Genomic DNA, 18,880 nt, shown 5'->3' with positions numbered 1-18,880 from the left:
CAGGGAGGAGTTTGAGATGGGTTGAGAGGAGTGCAGAAGGAGCCTGTGGCATGGCATGACTATCTCTCTTGACCTGCGGTCTTTTTTAAAAAAGGCACTAAACAGTATTGGCCCCAGTATCAATCCCCAAGAAATGCAAATAGTAAACTTGTTGCCAGTTAGTTTGAACAGCTGATCACAACCCCTTAAGCCCACTAGTCCAGCCAGTTACTCGCCCACCTTGCCTTCCACTTTTCCAGACCGTACCTCAACCGTTTGGCTACAGGGTTACTATGGGAAACTGTGGCAAAGAGACCAGAGTCCGGGTGAACAACACTCGCAGCTCTCCGTGCATTCAAGTGAATACTTGGCACACTGTGGAAAGCTATCAGGTTGGTTGGGCATAATTTGCCCGTGGTAAATCTGTGCTGTCTTTTCCCAATCAGTTTCTTGTCCTTCGTACAACTGGAAGTAGTTTTTGTGAGGATTTGCTCTGTGATCTTCCCAGGGCCGGGGATTAGGCTGACGAGCCTGTAGTTCTCTGGGGGCTCTTTCCTGCCTTTTGGGGGAGATGGCCGGGGAGAAGATGTGCTATATGCCTCCCCAAATCATCAGGAACCTCCCCTGCTCACTATGACCTCTCAAGGAGGAGAGCAGCTTTGCAGTGACTTCGGTCAGCTCCCTCAGCACCTTTGGCCACATTTCAGGTGGACCCGTGGACTTGCGTACGTCCAGCTTGCCTTTTGGTCCCCAGCGTAGTCTCCACACCACTGCCAGATTTTGCCACTAAGCTTGGGGACCTAAGGCCTCAGAGCAGACCTTACGCAAGTAAATGCCGAGGCAAGGAAGGCACCCTGTGTGTCCTTTGTCACCAGGTCCCCTGCCCCATTTGGCAGAGGGTCTGCTTTTTCTGAGGCTCCCTTCTACCGCCAATGTATTCATAGAAGTCCTTCGTGTTGCTTTCCACGTTCCTCACTAGTTTCAAGTCCAGCTGAGCTTTGGGCTTTCCAGATTCCACCCCACCACGCTCAGGTGATGGCTCTATTCCTCCAGAGCAGCCCGGCCCCACTTCTGCCTTCGGTTCGCTTCCTTTGCGCTGTCAGCCTCGGTCAGGAGTTCTCTGTTCATCCGTGCTGGCCTTCTGCCGGGCCTGCTAGACTTGCCACACATCAGATGGACCCTCCTCGTGCTTTGAGGACGTTGCGTTTGAAGACCGACCAGCTCTCCTGGACTCCCTTGCCCTCCAGGGCGACTCCCATGGGATACTGCCTACCAGAGTCCCTCAACAAGCCAAAGCCGCCTTTCCTCAAGTCCAGGGCTGTAATCGTGGTACATGCCTCGCTCATGGCTGAGCGGACCTTGGACCTACACTGCAGCCTTGTCGGCAGCCCTGCCTCTGTGTCAGAGAGCACTGAGGGCGAGCTGCTCCACCATGGAAGACCAGTCGGGAGCGCAACGCAATAACAAGGCAGGCGCAAGCAGTGGCCTCGCCACGAAGGAGCCACAATGCAGAATGGCAAGTCCAGGTCAGGATGAGGGCCAAAGACAGGGCGTCACGTGCAGCCCAGCGACCCCCCAGCAAGTCCGTAGTGACGAGGCAGATCCAAGGTCAGCCAGAAAGCCGAACCGGTGGCTCTGGGTCAAGGTCCAGACTGTGCAGGTACAAGGCCAGCCATAGACAGGACTGCTACACAGCTGCAATGTAAAACACAGCAGGAGCCAGCGGCAAGGCCTCTGCCTAAAAGCAGTTCCCAAGGGAAAGGAGGGACAGGCCCTTGCTCCTAGCTTTCTTCCCAAGAGCTCTTATCAGCAAAGGAGCTGGACTTGGACTCAGCCACCTAAACTCTAACTTAGCCAACTAAACTCCTAGAAGAGGGATGCACTCCGGGCCCTGACACGCTCACCCCGTCTCCTTCTTCTCCTGACTGGGCTCTCTGGATGGACCGTGACCCAGTTCATCACCTTGCCTTGCCCGGCAAAGTCAGTTGACCCTGTCGTCAGCGCACCTCCTCTGCCCTCCCTATTCAGCGGGAGGGCTGTGGGAGTGCGCCCTGGCCACCGAGGGCATTACCTGTGCTGTGGCCAAGCCCAGCTCCTGCTGTGCCCCCTTGCAGCTCGCCAACAAAAGCCTGCGCACCCATCTCACCAGGCGCTTCCTTCCCGCGCCCTGTGCCTCCCCTTCTCTTCGGGCTTTGGTCACCGTCCCCTGAAGAACCTAGGCTCAAGCCCTCCTAGCTAGGCTGGAAAGCCTCTTGCAAAACCTCCTCTTGCCCCAGCCCCGTGTGGCACCCTGTGTCTCCCCAGCACTCCCCATTCCTCAAAGAGGGCGTCCGTGGGCATAAAAGCCAAAGCTCTGTCTGCAACACCGGCTGGGCAGTCAGGTGTTAACCCACAGGCTGGGTCCCCTCCTACCCAAGCCTCTCCTCTCCACTGGCAGGACCAAGGAGAACAGCACTGGGGCTCCAGCGCCCTGCAGCCACTCTTGGTTTGTTAAGGTCTCCCATGACAGTATCATTGGTGCGCACATGGATGAGCAGGCCAGTGGTAACAGGCCAAAGTCCAGACATGCCTCCACGCTCTCTGCAACAGCCTCAGTCCAACCTCCCTGCAAGCAACAGATCACGTGAGGCAGCAAGTAAGGTCAGTAGCTGGGTGAGTCCGCACGCTGTAGAAGTCTCCAACCACTGTCACACACCAATTCCTCTCGGCACTGGTTCAGGTGTGGTTCAGATTCACCTGGCTATGACGCATCCCTTGACAATTCATAGCACCAGTGTTGTCCTGGGGCAAAGAGTGGGGTGATGCAGTAAGTGGATTAGACCAGGTGCTGGGATGCACGTATGTGCAGATACTTGAGTACAGGAACATGCTGTAGCTCTGTGGAAGCCTGACTGCACATACAGCAGAGAGACTCTTTGAGTTTTTCTTTTCTCACTTTGTGGCAGTTTGACCCCCGCCTGCGGCTAAGCACCACACAGAATCTCACTCACCCCCCTCCCCCCCCAGCCTCCAACCCCAGCAAGATGGGGAGAGCAAAAGTGAGAACACTCATGGGTTGAGATAAAGATAGTTTAGTAAGTGAGGGAAAGAGGAATGGGGGGAAAAAGTGCTGCAAAGGCAATCACTCTCCACCTCCCACAAGCAGACCGATGCCAAGCCAGTCTCTGAGCAATGGCTGCCTTCCCCAAATCCTTCTCCTCTCCATTTTTACTGCTGAGCATGATGTTATATGGCATACAGTATCCCCTTGGTCAGTTTGGGTCAGCTGTCCTTGTGTCCCCTCCAAATTCTTGTGTAACCCCAACCTACTTGCTGGGGGGTGCCAAGTGGGAAAAGAGAAACTCGATGTTGTGCAAGCACTGCTCATTAATAGCCAAAACACAGGTGTGTTATCAAGGCTGTTTTAGTCACAAATCCAAACCACAGCACCATACATGCTGCTACAACAAAAATTAACTCTATCCCAGCCAGACCCAGTACACTCTCACTTGGGTGCTGGTGGAAAGAGACACCATGAGGTTACACAGACATGTGGGATGTAATTTCACCTCTTCTTCTTATGGATGACTATCCTCTCCAGACTTTCCAGAAAACCACAGGTTCCCAACCGCACAGTTTGTAGTGTGGGACTTTCTCTGATCATCTCAATCTTGCTCACTATGTTCCCCAGACACGGAAGAAACTACTGGCAGTTGCTTCTGCTGTCCAGTGTAACTGGGCACAAAAGTATTCCACAAATGCTTTTCTCTCAGAGATAATCTTGGCCCGGCACAGGGAGCAAAGATGGAGAGGCTGCACAGAGAAGCTATTCCCTACATGAGTGTTATTCATGGCTGGAAAAAGATGTCCCTACTTCTGGAAAACTCCTTTATTCCAGAAGCATCATGTTCATGCCAGTGAAATACCCTCAGTGATCCACCACAAGCTGCTTAACCTTTTAACTCAGAAAAATAATGTCTTCTAACTCTGTATTCAGAGGCAAGGTCGGCACAGCCAGAATCTGGATACATATCCTGCCTGACACTCCCTCAGAACTTGAGAAACTCCTCGTTTTCAATCCACCTGTGTTGTTTTTGGCATGCTGCTCAACGAAAACCCTTCACAGCAGGATGTGCTGTGATGGCTTTGCACAGCTTTATGAGGACTGCCCGTTTTTTGAAGTCACCAGCCCTCTGGCTGACTGCAGACTGCTTTAGCAGGCATCACGGCCTGCTTTTCCGCTCATCCTGCAGCCCCTGCACCAAAAGGCCGGGGTGAGCTGCGCTCGTGGCCGCGACCTCTCTGACCGAGCGGCCCCTGGAGCGGCTGCCGCTGCTGTTTCTCGGTCTCGGTTGTAGCATAAAGCCGCCCACAGACCCCCAGGCCCAGTTCATGGACGCCGGCGACAGGCCGCGGTTCTTACTCCCTCTTTGCCTTAGTCACACCTCAGGCGCGGTGGGAACGGTCACTTCGGCTGCCCTGCCTGGCGCTAACGCGGTATCAGTTCTTTAAAATGCTACCTACACGGAATTAAATGCATATACAGGCTCAGGCATCCGTGTATTTCACAGGAAAATTACGGGCTGTAAAAATTCCCTGCCCAAGCAGAGGCCCGTCGCCACGCAGGCGCGCAGCCAACGATCAGAAGAACACAGCGCCGAAGCTGCGGGGGGCGAGGGGGGCACCGGGCAGCGCAGGGTGCTGCTCCGCAGCCCCTCACCGCCAAAACGCCGGGGGCACCGCGGAGGCCCCCAGAGCCCGCGCGCCTGCCAGCAGGAACCGCCGCCGGGCAGGCCGACAGACGCCCGCCGCGGGGGGGGGGGGGGCGGGAGGGTCACGGCTCCGCCCCAGGCGAGCGGCGAGAGGCGAGAGGCGAAGGGCGATGGACTCCCCCTCCTCAGCGGCACGACAAGGACTCCTCCCCGCCTCCCCGGCCCCGCCTCCCGCCTCCCCGGCCCCGCCTCCCCGCCGCACATTTGTACTACCAGGCCTCGCCCCTCTGCGTGGTGAGCCTATCGGACGCGACTTGTAGCAGCTGTCGCCCCGCCCCTTTCTGCTGCCACCGTTAACGGAAGCGCCCGCCGGCCGAGCGCTGACGCGCCCCTCCCACACGCACTGCCCACCCCCCACCTCCCTCCCGCCTTCTCCCCCCGCCCCGCTCCGGGCGGTATGTGGGGAGCAGGCCCGGGGTGGGCGGCCGATGCGGTGAGTGGGGGCGGGCGGGGGGCCGACGGCCGCTCCTTTCGTCTTTTTCCTCCTCGGCCCGTCTCCGTACTCGGCTGGCCCCGCGGGCCGCTGAGGGAAGGGGCGGGGGGGGGGGGCGTAGGCCACCATCTTCGGGGCGGGCTGCGGCAACCCAGCCGGCGGGGTGCTTGGCCGGACCGCCCCGCCGCGTACCTTGAGCTGTCGGCGGGTGGGGGGGGGCGGCTCTGGAGGGGGTCGGCCACGGGGGGGGTGGTGAGTGCGGCGGCGGTCCCCTGCGGCACAAAGGGGGTAAGTGGCGACGCAGCTGCGGGGGGGGGGGGGTCTCGTTCCACGTTGCGCCCCGTACCGGTGCCAGTGCCGCCCTTCCTCCTCGCCTCCCCCCCCCGGCCCTGCGCCCTTGCCGCTGCTCAGGCGCCCTGCTCTCTGAGGAGGAGCCGGAGAGACCCCTGGCACGGCCGGTGTTGCCAGCGGGGAGCCGGGCAAAGGTGCCGTCTGCAGGTAAAAGAGTCTTCGGCAGTAAAGCCCAGCCTGCCAGGTGGGAGCGGGCAGCACGAAAACGCAGCCCGAATCGCCTGTCGGGGTGCTTCTGTATTTTTTTTTTTTACCATGGGGGCAGCGAGGCCCTGGCACAGGTTGCCCAGAGAAGGTGTGGATGCCCCATCCCTGGAAGTGTTCAAGGCCAGGTTGGATGGGGCTTGGAGCAACCTGGTCTGTGGAAGGTGTCCCTGCCTGTGGCGGGGGGCTTGGAACTAGGTAATCCTTAAGGCCCCTTCTGACCCAAACCGTTCTGTGATTCTACATGCTGCCAAGCGTGTTTATAGTTCAAACTTAAAAGTACTTCTGGAAAAATGAGGCAATGCATTCCCAGTAGTAGGAAAGCCATTCAGTCGCAGCACAACACACAATGAGCATTCGTTCTGTTTAGAAGGAAGTTTTTGCTGCCAGAGTAATTGTGTTTAATTTGAGCTGTTCTGGTAACCCCTGGACCAGTAGAAACAGTGCTAATAATGGGAGCTGAGAGGCTGCCTGTTAGCAACAGCATTGCTAATAAAATTCCCATTGCTACATCCTTGATAGTTGACATCCTATGATCCAGAAAAACCCACTGAGATTTTTCTGCTCACTCTGCATGTATTCAGAGTTTTTGGACAAAAAGCTACCTGTTCCTTATAAACGGTGTCAGTTTGATTTTGAATTCATCAGTAAGTTGAGCAATTTCCTTCAAGCATTTTGGATTTGTATCACCTTTGAGAACAGCTCTTTTTGTTTTTATGGCTTTCTGTGTTTCATGCCTTTGGGTTGTTATTCCATACTTCTAGGTATCCTGGAATCTACCTGCCTTCTCTAGACTTTGTGGCTAGAGTAATACATGTGGATTGAATGTAACATTTTTGAAAGCTATGAGAGTAACTGTCCCCTTAGTAAATGGTTTATTCTGGAGGTGCTGTTGCCCCCAGAGGAGTGTAAGCTGTTGACGGGGCACGGATGAGCATGCCTCCTCTATTTGTAACTTGTTCAAACAGCAATACTGATTTGATTGATCAGATTCAAGGCCCTAAACTAACATTGCGATGGAGCTGAGGTCTGGCCGTGTTAGTGGGAATGTGAGAAGACTAAACGTTACCAAAAAAAGCCTGAATTGCTTTCTGCTTGGCTTTAAAAAAGTGTGGATTACCTCTGCCTCCTGTCTGTAGGAGGGGACATGGCCAAATACTCATCTGAGAAGAAGAATCAAGTTGAAGGTGAAACGTCATCAAAAGATATTGGCCACTTGTGCTTTAACATCAGGCGAGTGTAGACTCTGTGACTTTGCATTGCTGTGAGGAATAGAAGAGATGTTGGCAGATGCCCTCTGAAATGGAGAACAATTTTCTTATCTGTTTCAAAATATTTTTCCACGTAGCTGATGTACCTTTAGTGTAGTTCTGCTTGAACTTGAGTCAGCTATCCATGTATGGAGCCTTGTGTAAGCTTCCATTTGTACTAAAGTAGGTTTGCCCTCCAATTCTGCAATTTAGAGATGTTGTGGAGGCCCACTTCCGATTCCCCTGTTTTCTAAGCACCTAGATTTTTGTAGCCCCATGGAGCTTTTAATTATTAGAATACAGTCTCTAGCTAGCACCTAAAGAGGTTCCTGGGATTGTTTTTCAAACAACCACAGATGGCTAGCTTGGGAAAAATAAGGGGGAAGGGTAGTGCTGGAAGAAATGCCTTCTGTAGTGCTGGAAGAAGTGCTTTCTGCTCTCAACTCCTGTCCCAGTAGCACTGGCCACCTGGTGCCTACTTCTGGTCTCCAGTTTTTGCCTTCTTCAGGTCTCTCCTTTTTTCTGGGTTGAAGTGTCCAGGAAACAACTGAAGCATCCAGGATATTAACTGGACATTGTTTGATTTACTTGTGCTGGAGGGTGTTGTTCCATTTCTTGGAAGCAAAAGTTAAGTTGAGGAAATTGTTGGGAAGAGTGCCGGTCTTGGTTAAGCAGTTAGAGTGGATGAATTGCTGACCTTTTGTGGGAGTAGGGCAAGCTTCTTTCTCTGAAAGATTCCCCCCAACCTACTTAGAATTTTTGCTTGAGGAGGGGGGTGGCAGACAGAGTTGACACGTTAGGAGATGTGTGCAAGTAGAGTCAAGTAGTTTCAGAGTTTTCAGGATTTTACTGATGTATGAAGAAGGAGCTGTAATCTGGCAGGGACTGTGCTTCCAAAGGTATTCTGGCATAGCTCTTGGTAGGCTTGAACTTGTCTAGTTGCTTTTCAAACTTCCAGAAATTTGCAGCATCCACAGCATACCAGGAAAAGGAATTCCATAGATTGCCATCTGTTTTATGAAGATTTTTCTCTTTCACTTGTTTTGAATTTGACACGTGCAGCCTTTGATAGGTGTCTCCTCCTTACTTGGAAGAAAATGTGATTTGTTATTCCCTTTTCGGTTTTGTCATGATTTTGTAGACCTCTGCTATATCAGTTCCTCAATCTTTTTTCTTCCATCCTGCAGAATCCCAACTATGGTAGTCATTGCTGATGTAGAAGCCACTCTGGCTTTGGTGCAAACCTTCTCTCTAATTACAAGTACAGAATACCAGTAATTTTACTGTATCATTTTTAAGCGGGTGCATTAGGGGGGAAACAAACCTTCATGCAGTGTTGAGGAATAACGTGGACTTGCACAGTTAAATAATTATATTCTTTGTCTTAGTTTTTAAGTTTTTTTTCTGATAACTTCTGATATCCAGTCTGGTTTGTTCACTGCTGGTGAGTACCTAGTAGATGTTTTCATCAAGCTATCAGGTGTAACCCCAACACTTCATTCCTGAGCGGTATGTAACTCGGAGCCTGTTGTATATATGAATGGCCTTGCTCATGTGACCACCAGTAGGAAATTTAGCACCTCTCTGATCTGATAAAACCTATAGCTCTTGCCTTTACTGGCACACTTGCAGACATTTGAGAGAGTTTTGAAAATGTTTAACTAACTTAAAGGATAATACTGAATAAGTAGCAAATTGAGAATTTTCTCTGAAAAAGAGAAAACAAATCAGCCCTTTGCCTGCCAAGGTTTTTTTTTAAGTATTGAAAATTCACTTTATTTTGCTTTTTTATTAATTTCTCAAATAATACATTTTTGCAAATAGTATCAAAACTTTTTTTGTGTATGTGTGTGAATGTTTCAGGAAATGCTTCAAAGAACATCAGAAGATTTTTTTCCAAAGATGGAAAGTTCAGTTGAAGAGATGGATACCTCTGATACCCAGTGGGGCTGGTTTTATTTGGCTGAGTGTGGTAAATGGCATATGTTTCAGGTAAATACCTATGAGGTTATATTAGCTATGATGGATTCCATACATCAAACTACCTATTGCTGAATTTGTCTAAATGTGTTTTTCCATTTATTTTGAAGACCGATTCAAACAGTCATTGCTCTGTTAGCAGTGAAGATATTGAAAGGAGCTTCCGAACAAACCCACATGGTTCTGTTTCTTTTACTACTGCAAAATTTAACTACACACTAGACTTTGCAGGTATGTATCGTTTCATAGAGTAAATTTAAATAATAGAAGGTGCCAGATACACTGGTTCATTTGTTCATTCAGCAAATTATTGTCCTCGTATCTAGTGCAAAAACTTGTGATTGGAAACGTCATCTTCACTGGAAAGTACACAGGAGTTCTTAGAAGCAGCTGCCCTCTTACGTTTTCTAGTGTAGTTTATTAATAAAAGTAGCATGTCTTGTTTAGTAGCACTCCATCACATAACTGTCACTTACCTCAGCTGTAGGTGGTAAGTAGCATACATTTATGGGACTGTGAAGTTTGAACCTTTTTTCTTTAACATGTAACTCATGTAAGCTTGAAAAACCTCTTCCATTCAGAGTCTGTATAAGAAACATTGATATGAAAGAAGTTTTCTGCAAAATACTGGCATCAAAGTGATCTAATAATTCAGCAGGTAGTTGAAGCCAATTCTGTTCTCAGAATAACAAGGAGAGAGGCAAAAGGATTTTTCTAGTAGACTGTAAAGATCTCACTTATGCCATGCTTCTAAATTGCAGAATATTACAGGATTCTCATGTATGTAGCTAATTATAAATTAATCTGTCCTTTGTTCAAAGGTGTGTTCTCATGACTTCCTTTTTTTTTTAAGCTTTTCTATCCATACTTTGTTTATTTTCTGATTAAATTACAAAACAGTTATATGCTTAAATAGAAGCCTTTTCCAAATGAAAGAAAATAATAGTATTTCAAATACAGAAATTGGGGACTGGGTAAAACAGCAATGTACTGGGAGTAAAGTAGTATGAAACAATACAAGGAGTTTTATGTTTGCTTGTGTTGAAATGTCTATTTGAAAAAACCTTTGTTTTGCATCTGGAATAAAACCACTAAATGCAAATGCTGAAGAACGATTTTTATGTTACTGTTTGTAGGTCATGATGCCTTAAGGACAGTAGTAATGTGCTTTGTCATACTAGTTGTATTAAAGTCAGTGGAAGTTTTGCCAGTGATTTAGTGGGGCTGAATGTTAGATGGGTATTTTAACAATAAACATTTTGTTTGTGTAATATTAGCTCATTTTGTCAACTCATATAAATGACAATGATTCTGAGGCCAGTATTTAGAAACATTTATTGAAAATGCTGATTTGTTAATTGTTGAAATAGGAATTCCTGTCAAGCAACTTTGGGTGTAGTAATGTTATTTTAAAAAATGACACTTAAATGTTTCGTATGCTATAGATGAATTCCAGAAATTTTCATCCTAACTCTTGTTTTATGCACAGTGATGAAACAAACCAACCTAACTACCCTTAAGCAACGTCCAATAAAGAGAGCTCCCTTTTCTATCAGTGCTTTCAGGTAAGGAAATAAAAGGAAGACTCCTTATTTTTATTTTATTCCTGATTCTTCTAAGTAAAATGAAACAAAAATATGTTTTGTATTTACTGTTTATATTTATTTACTTTTTGCATCACACAATTTGAGAGGTGAACCAAGGTGGGAGAGCTAGTCAAGTGAAGAAGGAAGACGTTTCAGAGAAGAGTGACAAATGAATTTTTAGTTTGTTTTTTATCTTTTTTCTGAGAAAGTAAGGAATGCGTAGTGGGAGAGGCAAGGCATACTGAATACTGATATCCTTTGGCAAGGTTCTTAAAGCTGTGCCTGACTTTAGCAATTGGAGTCCCTTGCTGTAAATACCCGTTGAATCAGAATTTCTGTAGAGAAGCAGCAGCAAAAAATGGAGTAGTTTGTTCCATTTTAATAATGACTTCATAAATTATTTAGAAGTATTATTATAACAGCAAAGAGTATTTGAGTTATATTTTCTTGCCTGTATGTTTTAATCGTTTACTCCAAAATGATTTGAAATTACAAGAAATTGCATCATAGCAACCAGATTGTTTTATGAGTCTAATTGCTTTAGATTGTAAGTTTCTTACCATTTGATCAGTCATTAGATGTAAAGCTGTACTGATGTAAATCTGATACTCACTAAACAATAAACTGATCTATGCAGTGATACTACCACAGGTATAATTGACTATATGGGATATGTGGGGTTTTTCCCCAAATAGTTTCTTAGAAATAATTTTAGTTCTAAATTGTAGCCTGGTTATACTTTCAAAAAGAAATCTGACATTTTTAATAAGAAATGTAGTAGCCATCTTCTTTATGTGGACATTCAGGAGGGCCTGGTTGGTTTTTTTTGAAGCGTCAACTCTTTTTTAGTAGATATTTGCTGAAGAGTGTGTGCAATAATTTGGCAATTCACTTCCGTTTTTTTGTTTCTTGAATAATTGCCTTCAGCACTCTTCTGCCATGTGATGACACCATTCTTTACTTTCAGGAGATTGCTTCTTTTAGTCCTGGTTTTAAGGCTTAAAAGCTGCTATGTATGTGGTGTATATGCTTAAAACACTTTTTTTTTTTTGAGGGTTTGGTTTTGTTTTTTTAAAAACAAATTCAACTATAATTTTCAAGTGTGTATTTTTAACATGATGCTTTTAAATACTTCAGATGAGGGCTCAGTTTCCAGAGGCTTAGGCTAGTTGTAATTCCTGATAGTTTGGAATGTTCGGGCTGTATCTACACTCTCACATTTCTAAATTGGTGTTGCTTTCTTGATGTTGTGGACCTTTCTGACCATCTCTTCTGATTTATCTCCCTATCTTTTGTTGCGTAGATGGTGTATTAAAACTGTTCATTACCATGGTTTATTTATAGTAAGCTAAGCCAGAATTCGAATACAAAATAAGACCTCTTGCTTTTGACCTTACCTGCTGACAGCAGCCTTTGTTTGAATTAAAACTCTAAGTAGTTTTGTATAAGTTGGGGTTTTTTGCATACCGTGTTGTTTGGAGCAGGAGTTTGACAGGAAGAAAATGCCTCATGTCTTTGATGTGATGTGTTTTTACCTTTTTTCTGTTTCAAGTTTCATCTGTGAAAATGAGGCTATCCCTATGCCTTCACACTGGGAGAATGTAAATAGTGAGGAACCATACCAGGTAAGAGTTGGTATGCAAGTTGGTCAAAAACATGTGATAATGAAATAATGCATCGAATTGAAATCGTACTAACCTCTTTTTTTCCAGCTTATTCCATTGCAAAAGAAAACAAATGAATATAATGAAGTTTCTAGTCTCTTTGGAAAAACAATGGATAGCCACCGAATTAAAAGAATTAAGAGAATACAAAATCTAGACTTGTGGGAGTTTTTTTGCAGGTGAGATTATTTCTAAAACCAACAGTCTTAGGATTGTTAACGGAGCAAATCTTGAAGGCATGCAGCAGAAATATGTTTAATTGCTTTTATTATTAATGAAAATATGTGTTACTCTTTATCTTTTTAAAACTTTATTTGTCATTCCTCTGCATTCAAATTTCCATTTTCAAAACTCTGTAGCTTCTACAGGTGCAGAAATGTAATACTTGTAGATATGCATTAGATGTAGCATTGATAAGACTGATGCATTAAAGATGTTCAGGATGTCCATGTGGTAGATGCCCATGATACTTACAGTGAAGTAAGGAGAACAAAAATAAGCTTTTTGTAAAACAATTCCTTGACAGGCTTGTATTATTTTAATTTTTAGAGAACAAAGCAAATTAATATTTGTGGCTTGTTTAACTTCTCAACTTTATGAAACCTAAGACAGAATTAAGTGTCCAATTAGCACATATTCAGGTAATTTCTTTAAGTGTAATGTGCTACAAAAGCTTTTTGTAAGTTCTCTTATTTTCCCTCCTCATATTGTGCTGGCCTGGAAGAAGTAGGAAGTGCTAAGTTCTGTTTCCATTTATTTCGTAGTATCAGTCTTAAGCAGTTGTATTTGACAAATGTTGTTTGTGTAGCCTCTAAGAAGGAGTACATATCAGAATCAGTTTTGAAGAGGTACTACACTATTAAAACCAACTGAACTAAGTTATATAGTGAGGAAATAACTAAGCAGATGTATATTAACAATTTGTATAACTTATATGATTTTTTGAAAGATATGTAATTTATTGTTAATTTAAAGCCGTATCATGAATATACATAAGGAAATGAATTTAAGTTCTTGGTTAAGAGAGTTAGCCTTCTCTTAATTGCAAATTTATTTGGTTATGTTTACCTGTTTAAGTATTAAGGCTTATTTGCTTGGCCTTGTGTTTCAACATCTACCTTTCTACAAATAAGTTTCCGTAGAGGTGTATTTATACCATCTTAATACCAGTCTTAGTTTTTGAGAATAGGAGTAGCAAGCAGACTTCAAAGTAAATATCCTTTGAGTCTCTGGTGTAGATGGCAGAGGGGGGCAGGGGAAGACCTTTTTTGCTTAGCTTAGGAACTGATGTCATTTGGAGAGTGTACTAGTTTTCCTGACTGGTCAGTGAGTAGAATTCATGGTTTAAGAACTCTGAATCTATGGATGCTGTGCTAGAATATTCTCAAGGTACAAAACTAAGAATGGGAATTAGAATTTCATACGTCCGGAGTATTACAGTATTGCCATATAACTACAAACCAAGGTACTTTTTAGTACCTGTACAGTATAAAAGTATATGGAGAAAAGTAATTTCAGTTTTAAAACTTCTTTCCTGTATCAAAAAAATGCAATTTATGATGGAAATTGCTGGAATAAGTGTATGCAATTGAGGCTTAGCTGCTTTTCTGCTGAGGGTAAAATACAGCCTTGGAATAGATGGGATTACACTGGTGAAGAAATTATTGCCCAGTAGTATATTGCAAAGAAGAAGGTATTCCAGCATTTCAAATTCACTAAAAGTTCTTTTGGTGTCCCATGTGGGAAAGTGAAAGTAACAGGTGTATTTTAGTCTGGCATATTTTGGTTCATGCATCTCAGTCTGATGTTGTAGAGAAGTACGGCAAGTAGAAAAGTGTGTTTTATCAGTGCGATTGCTGACCATCTTTAGAAACAGTTTGTGTGCTTGCATATGTACAAAGAGCATGTCTCCGGGTGTTTAGTTTTGCTTTAGGTTTCTCCTTTATTGAGCAAACTGGCTGTATGAGAGCCTTCTGAGCGGTGGATCAGCTTCATTTTGTTTTACTGGGCTTCATTTTTTTTTCACTCGATTAGCTTGTTACTGCTGGTGGAAAGTGCTACGGTGATGGTTTTTAGAATAGTTGGACTCCTTGATTTCTGTTCCAAATCAACAAAAAATCCCGCTGTGGCATTTCTGCATTCTGCAGAACCACCTTCCTAGTGTGCTCAGTATAGTCCACTACTTAAGAGGAACAATTGCTACTTAAACTTTTGTGGTTTTGAGAAAGTGTTTTGTTTGTTCGATAAGGTCAGTGATTAAATTTGAGCACTGCTTGAATGATTATATGTGTCATTGTAGTGGTCAAAACATGTTTGCCTGTTATAATAGTTCCTATACTAATGACTATTTTAAATTGTTTTTATGAAATGAACTGATCAGAGATAGTGAAGGACTGTTACAGAACATTTTTGGACAATTGATTATTCACCTTTTCTATAAATTTGTTCTGTTCCCCTGTTTCAGGAGAAGTTACTCTAGGCTACCTTTATACATTGTCAGAGATCAGCAGCCAACAATAGAGGGCTGCTGACAGAAAAATTTCAAATGTGCAGCATTACTAACCCTTAGCTCAGAGGTGTTGCCTCACACAGGTAGTTTTCTCAAGAGGCAGGGAATCTTGGCTCCTGGGTTTTGTTGAATCGCTAATAGAGTGGAACTTGAGTGCCTGGAACCTCTGTCTCTCTGACACAGAATGTCACAAATGAGATTATTAGTGAAACCTTCCAGATGCCCTTGAGATTCTACTGACATTCTTCTGATTTGGAAGGCAGTTGTAGGGGAAAAAAAAGACCAAAAAAAATTAAGTTGCCAAGACATAGGTATTTTAGTTTGTACTAACTGGAGGAGGAAGAAAAAAGCTGAATAATAAAACAGAATAAACATATCCTTCAAGCTACGTACTGCAAGATTTTAACTTCTGTGAAATGTACTTACTTATAAATAATGCATAATTGCAATGTAATGCCATTAATATGATAAAGGATCCTTGCTGCCTGTCTCTTTCCCTGGACCTGGTTGATAGGACTTCCTTGGACGACATCTCAACTGTAGGCCCTGAGAACGCTTCCCCAATTCAAGTGTGCCCTCCAGTTATAAGCAGATTGCTTAATTTGAGAAACCTAAGTATGTGCCTGATAAACCTAAGTATGTAGCACAGTGCCCCATGCACTGTGGCTTTTGTAGGAAGAAAATTCAGGTACATAGACAAGAACAAAGCTATGATGCACTCTGACTTGTTTTTGTCTGGACAGTCAAGGGATCATAACTAGGAACAGCTCAGTGATTCAGACACAGCTCCAGAGTCAGCTTCTTCATAAATCTTAGGAAACCCCAGCTGACAGAAAGTCACTTAACAAAGATTGATGGAAAATGTATCTCTTCTTTAATTGAAGGTGTGCTATGGCCTTCTACCCATGAGAATGTAATATATGTTCACCTGTAGTATAAGGTCATTTTTTTTTTTTTTTTTCCCCAAATTCTAGACCAATGTAACCCTGTCAATGCACAACTTATCTCTTTTAGGCAGTATGTGAACCATAAATTCGGAAAACCATTGTGAAATTATCATGTTAAAGTAATTTTACCTAAAAAATTAGGTAACTTTATTTTTAGTATTTTTGCTGGTTTACCTGGGTAATTATACTTTATAATCCACTAACTTTGTTCTCCCTCCCACCATGTGTCATGGTTTAACCCCAGCCAGCAACTAAGCACTATGCAGCCACTCACTCAGTCCCCAACCACCCAGTAGGATGGGGGAGAGAACCAGAAGGAAAAAGGTAAAACTTGTGGGTTGAGATAAGAACAGTTTAATAGAACAGAAAGGAAGGAACTAATAATGATAATAACAACAGTAATAAAATGACAATAATAATAATAATAATAAAGGGATTGGAATATACAAAACAAGTGATATGCAAATGCAATTGCTCACCACTCACTGACCGATGCCCAGTTAGTTCCCGAGCAGCGATCTGCCCCCCCGGGCCAACTTCCCCCAGTTTATATACTAGACATGACGTCCCATGGTATGGAATACCCCCTTGGCCAGTTTGGGTCAGCTGCCCTGGCTGTGTCCCCTCCCAACTTCTTGTGCCCCTCCAGCCTTCTTGCTGGCTGGGCATCAGAAACTGAAAAATCCTTGACTTGGTATAAACAGTACTTAGCAACAACTGAGAACTTCAGTGTATTATCGACATTCTTCTCATACTGAATCCAAGACATAGCACTATATCAGCTACTAGAAAGAAAATTAACTCTATCCCAGCTGAAACTAGGACACCATGCTATGTAAGGAGGCGGAAGGAACAAAATGGGAGAAAAATGCCTTTCTTTTAAAAACGTATCTGCAGAAAATGACCACACTGAAACTATGAACAATGTTGATAAAATTGGTATAAAAGACCTTTTTTCTTAATTTTGGATTACTTCTGAAAATAGTCCACAGCATCCAGAAGTATGTGATTTCTAAACACATACCTTAAGAATTCTGATCTGCTTAAAAACTAGGATCATCTAGACACTTGTGAAAGTGGAATTTATGGAGTGTTTTAGCTCTTTCCCCTCTGCAGTGTTTTCAGAGTAGCAACTTAATTTGATTGTACAGATGTTTGTAATGCTCTGTTGTGTGTTCTCTGTAGGAAAAAAGCTCAGCTAAAGAAGAAAAGAGGTGTCCCAACTATTAATGAGCAGATGTTATTTCACGGCACCAGTAATGAATTTGTAGAAGCAATATGCATTCATAACTTTGACTGGAGAATAAATGGGATGCATGCTGCTGTATATGGAAAAGGTAAATATTTTTGTCACATGCAACAGTTTGGTAATCTTAACAGTTCAACATTGTTAAGTGTTCCCTGTAGTATGTTCTTCATGATGTACTCCCTGTGTTTATCCAAGAGCTGTTTAATATAGCTCTGCTTTGACATCAAGTGTAGTTAAGACTTAAAGTTAGGATGCAGTAAGAAATGTAATTGTCAAAACTGGCTGGTAGGACCAGGGAGCATGGGGAAGGGATGCCCAACAAAGCAGTGTTGATCACAAGACAATCTCCCGACTAAAACGTCCCTACTAAAATATTTGGTCATGTTGCTATAATCTTAACGATTTAGGAAAAAAAAAAAAAGATTTGGATTGCTAATGAACATAAAAGAACAGACATCTTTCATCATCCTGATACCTATATACATGTTCTAGTAGTTAAGTTGTTGTGATAAGAATGTTACCAGATTTTTTTTATTTGAAAGGGACATATTTCGCAAGAGATGCATCATATTCCAGTCGTTTCTGCAAAGAGGACATGAAGCATGGAGATACTTTTCAAATTCATGGTGTGAATCTGCAGCCTCATCTGCATAGACCAGATAAAGTCATGTTTCTTGCTCGTGTATTAACTGGTGACTATATCAATGGTGATTCAAAATACATGAGGCCTCCTTCAAAAGATGGAAGTTTTGTGAACTTGTATGACAGCTGTGTGGATAACACCTGGAACCCAAAGATCTTTGTTATCTTTGATGCCAACCAAATCTACCCTGAATACTTAATAGAATTTTGTTAAGTTTGAAAAGAGCTGAACTGAGTATTGTTTGTGTCTTTTTTTATACTTTTGTTCCTTTTGTAAAGACAACAATATAAAAACATGAAGTGTGAAAGGAGAGAGGTGAAAGAAGAGCTAGCATATGTTTATGGAGGAGGGAAGCTATTAAACATTTAAGAGAGATGGTCAAACTGTTTTTAAAAATCTGTAAACTTTACTAATGCATTTTTCAAATGTAGAGACTATTACAAATTTGAAATTGCTTAGTAAGCCTTAAATACATTGGGCATTGGTAAGTTTTCAAAAGCAAGATTTATGTTCTGATTTTTTTTAATATATTACAAGTATTTATTCATGTGGTAGAAATATGGCTGTAATATAGTATGTATATGATGAAACTAATCTTTTATAAAGATTGTCTGTAGAACATAAAAATAGCGAAAACAACAGCAACAAAAAACCCCAGGGGACTTAGCTACATATGTATGTATGTCTGTGTTCTGTAGTACATGTTGCTTGTGTTTGAAGGTCTCTTAGTTTGGATTCTAAACCTACCAAAAAAAAAATATCTGTCTGGAGAAGAGTGATGAAGGAGCTATGAAGTTCACCGAAGCCATTAGGTTTAACTTCAGGTACATTTTACTGTAAGCTTCAATTATATACTTGCAAAGCTTTAATCATATACTTGCAAGATTATAAAACCCTTGCACTTGGATCTGAACTTCAGTTTTGATGGAAATGATGCCCATAAGCTCTTGTGGTTGTTAATTGTTTGGTAGCTAACTGTTGAGCGCAGTGTTGGGATGTCAGCAGTTCTTCTGAGTTCTCTTGTTACAGTATGCGTGTGGATGCACTTACATTCATGCAGCTGTGTTGCTGATTCTTGCCTGGTCAGGGTTTAAGAAGCACTCATTGCTCGTGTACTTGCTGTTACAAAAGACGATGTTTAGATTAGCTGTACTGGAAATAATCCAGTTAAACTAACAATGAAAATTTCAAAATATGCCATCCTTTAATTTTTAAACACCTTAATAGAAAGCTTTCAATAACACTTGTGTAGGTCAGGTCTTCATAACTGGTATAGTTGTAAAGTTAAAGAGTATTTTTCACATGTAGAAAGAGCAAGAGACAGTATTTGGGTA

The 18,880-nt window shown here is 43.3% G+C and overlaps 1 protein-coding gene across 1 annotated transcript; it reads left to right on the top strand.

The window, feature by feature from the left end:
• The first annotated feature begins 5,064 nt into the window (after window positions 1-5,064).
• On the top strand, window positions 5,065-17,776 carry PARP11 (poly(ADP-ribose) polymerase family member 11). Its single transcript, XM_069806695.1, has 8 exons — window positions 5,065-5,163; window positions 8,832-8,960; window positions 9,059-9,179; window positions 10,438-10,513; window positions 12,087-12,159; window positions 12,247-12,377; window positions 16,840-16,991; window positions 17,446-17,776. The coding sequence occupies exons 1-8, from the start codon at window positions 5,128-5,130 to the stop codon at window positions 17,757-17,759; spliced, it is 1,032 nt and encodes a 343-aa protein (XP_069662796.1). The 5' UTR covers window positions 5,065-5,127; the 3' UTR covers window positions 17,760-17,776.
• Window positions 17,777-18,880: the final 1,104 nt, after the last annotated feature.

This window comes from Haliaeetus albicilla, chromosome 19, assembly GCF_947461875.1.
Source record: "Haliaeetus albicilla chromosome 19, bHalAlb1.1, whole genome shotgun sequence".
Lineage (NCBI taxonomy): Eukaryota > Metazoa > Chordata > Aves > Accipitriformes > Accipitridae > Haliaeetus > Haliaeetus albicilla.
This window is presented reverse-complemented; position numbering and strand designations above follow the sequence as displayed.